The 1,965-nt window shown below is 42.7% G+C and overlaps 1 protein-coding gene across 1 annotated transcript in view; it reads right to left on the bottom strand.

Annotated features, from left to right (window-relative positions):
• Nucleotides 1-1,965, bottom strand: part of PDE10A (phosphodiesterase 10A) — a 196,876-nt gene that overhangs the window by 25,142 nt on the left and 169,769 nt on the right. The window contains exon 16 of the mRNA XM_012663847.1: nucleotides 12-100. Coding sequence (XP_012519301.1) covers nucleotides 12-100 — 89 coding nt within the window. The remainder of the gene's footprint in view (nucleotides 1-11; nucleotides 101-1,965) is intronic.

Consider the following 1,965-nt stretch of genomic DNA (forward strand, 5'->3'; position numbering starts at 1 on the left):
TACATACATACCTGCAAGCTTTGAGGAGAGGCTCCGTGGGGGGCAGGATCTGGGTCAGGGTGGTATAGCAGGGAATGGCGACAGCATTGTAGAATCCAAGCTGCCTCAGCGCAAAACCCACAGACAAGAAACAAAATTGCCTGTTAGCAATTCTAGTGATAACTACATTTCTTAAGTGAATTTTCTATTTCCGAAGTCTAATTACAAAATTAAACGTTCTAGTTTTACAGTATGCAATATTTGAGTTCAATGAATACTATTGTAGAATGCATTTTAAAATGCATTAAAATACATTCTAAGAATGAAATGCAAAACTTAAAACATATTTAAAAAGTTAATACGTATTGACATCTAGAACCCAAGTACATTAAATGACACTCTATTTACAGATCAGTTGATTTATAATTCAAGTCCTATTCTTATCTCTGCTCAAAATTAGTGTTCTATCGTAGACAATTCAAAATCAAACCTGCTATTCTTCTCTTCCAACCTAACGTTCAGGAATTATTACAGTGTTTTCTGTTGCTCTTGGCTTTGGTCCCTCGTTTGTTCTCCTAATATTTTATTCATCCCTCACCCCTTTTTTTGACCTACAATAAAAATCATTGATTTTATCATAGTTCTTTCATGTTACTGTTTTCTCTATGTATATTAATATTAGATTTCACAACTTTCAAATCTGTAGCACTTTAAAAATATTAAAGAACATCTCATTAGGAATTCTGGGTCCCTGTGCAGACAGGCGATGCGACCTCAGGCCGGCCTACTGAAGGCCAGACGTGAAAGACGGTGTGTCTATGAGCCAGAGAGCACAGACTGTCTAGCTATAAATAACTGCCCAGTGGTTGACAACATGCACAAGATAAAACTGGCTCTCTAGCTGAGGTTACCCCCAAACCATGGCTTTCCAATTTCTTTAAAAAACTGAAATTCAACGAGGCACATCAAAGGATATAGAAGGATCAAATGTGTGCAGTTCCTTTTTGCTTTTTCCTGTTATAAAGTCTGTCGCCATGGTAACAGCTACAGTTTGGATATTTGATCCTCCAAACCTCATGTTGAAATTTGATCCCAATATTGGCAGTGGGGTCTAATGGAAGGTGTTTGGGTCATGGGGGTGGCTCCCTCCTGCATGGCTTGGTGCCATCCTCCCAGTAATGAGTGAGCTCTCACTCTGTCATTAACAGTTGCTATGAGAGTTCTCTGGCCGCTGGTTGTTGCAAACAGGCTGGGTACCTCCCCGCTTCTTGCTTCCTGTCTTGCCATGTGATCTCTGCACACGTGAAAATGTGGCAGTGGCTTTGGAATTAGGTAATGGGCAGAGGTTGGAAGAGTATGGAGGGCTCAGAAGAAGACAGGAAGATGGAAAGCTCGGAACTCCTTAGAGACTGGTTAAAGTGGTTGTGACGGTGAAGGCCAGGCTGATGAGCTCTCAGATGGAAATGAGAGACGTATTGGGAACTTGAGCAGAGGTCACCGTTCTTATGCTGTAGCAAAGAACCTGGCTGCGTTGCGTCGATGCCCTAGCACTTTGCGGAAGGCTAAACTTGGGAGTGATGACCCAAGGTATCTGACAGAAGAAATTTCTAAGCAGCAAGGTGTTCAGGAGGTGGAAGTGGCATGGCTGTTTCTACCAGCCTGTGATCAGATACAGGAGCAAAGAAATGACCTAAAGTTGAAACTTATAATTAAAGTGGAAGCAGAGTACAAAAATTTGGGAAATGCGCCGCCTGGCTGCGTGGTAGGGAAGGGAAGGGCTGCTGAAAAACCACTTGCTAGAAAGTTTAGGTGGATAAAAGGGGACCAGGTGCTAATAGTCAAGAAAATGAGAAAAAGGCCCCAAAGGCATTTCAAAGATCTTTGAGGCCGCCCCTCCCATCACAGGCTCAGAGGCTTAGGAGGACAAAATGGTTTTGGGGAACACACCCAGGTGTCACTGTCCTGCGCCATCTGAGGATGCTGTTC

The sequence above is a fragment of the Propithecus coquereli genome, unplaced genomic scaffold (genome assembly GCF_000956105.1).
Source record: "Propithecus coquereli isolate 6110/MARCELLA unplaced genomic scaffold, Pcoq_1.0 Scaffold834, whole genome shotgun sequence".
NCBI lineage: Eukaryota > Metazoa > Chordata > Mammalia > Primates > Indriidae > Propithecus > Propithecus coquereli.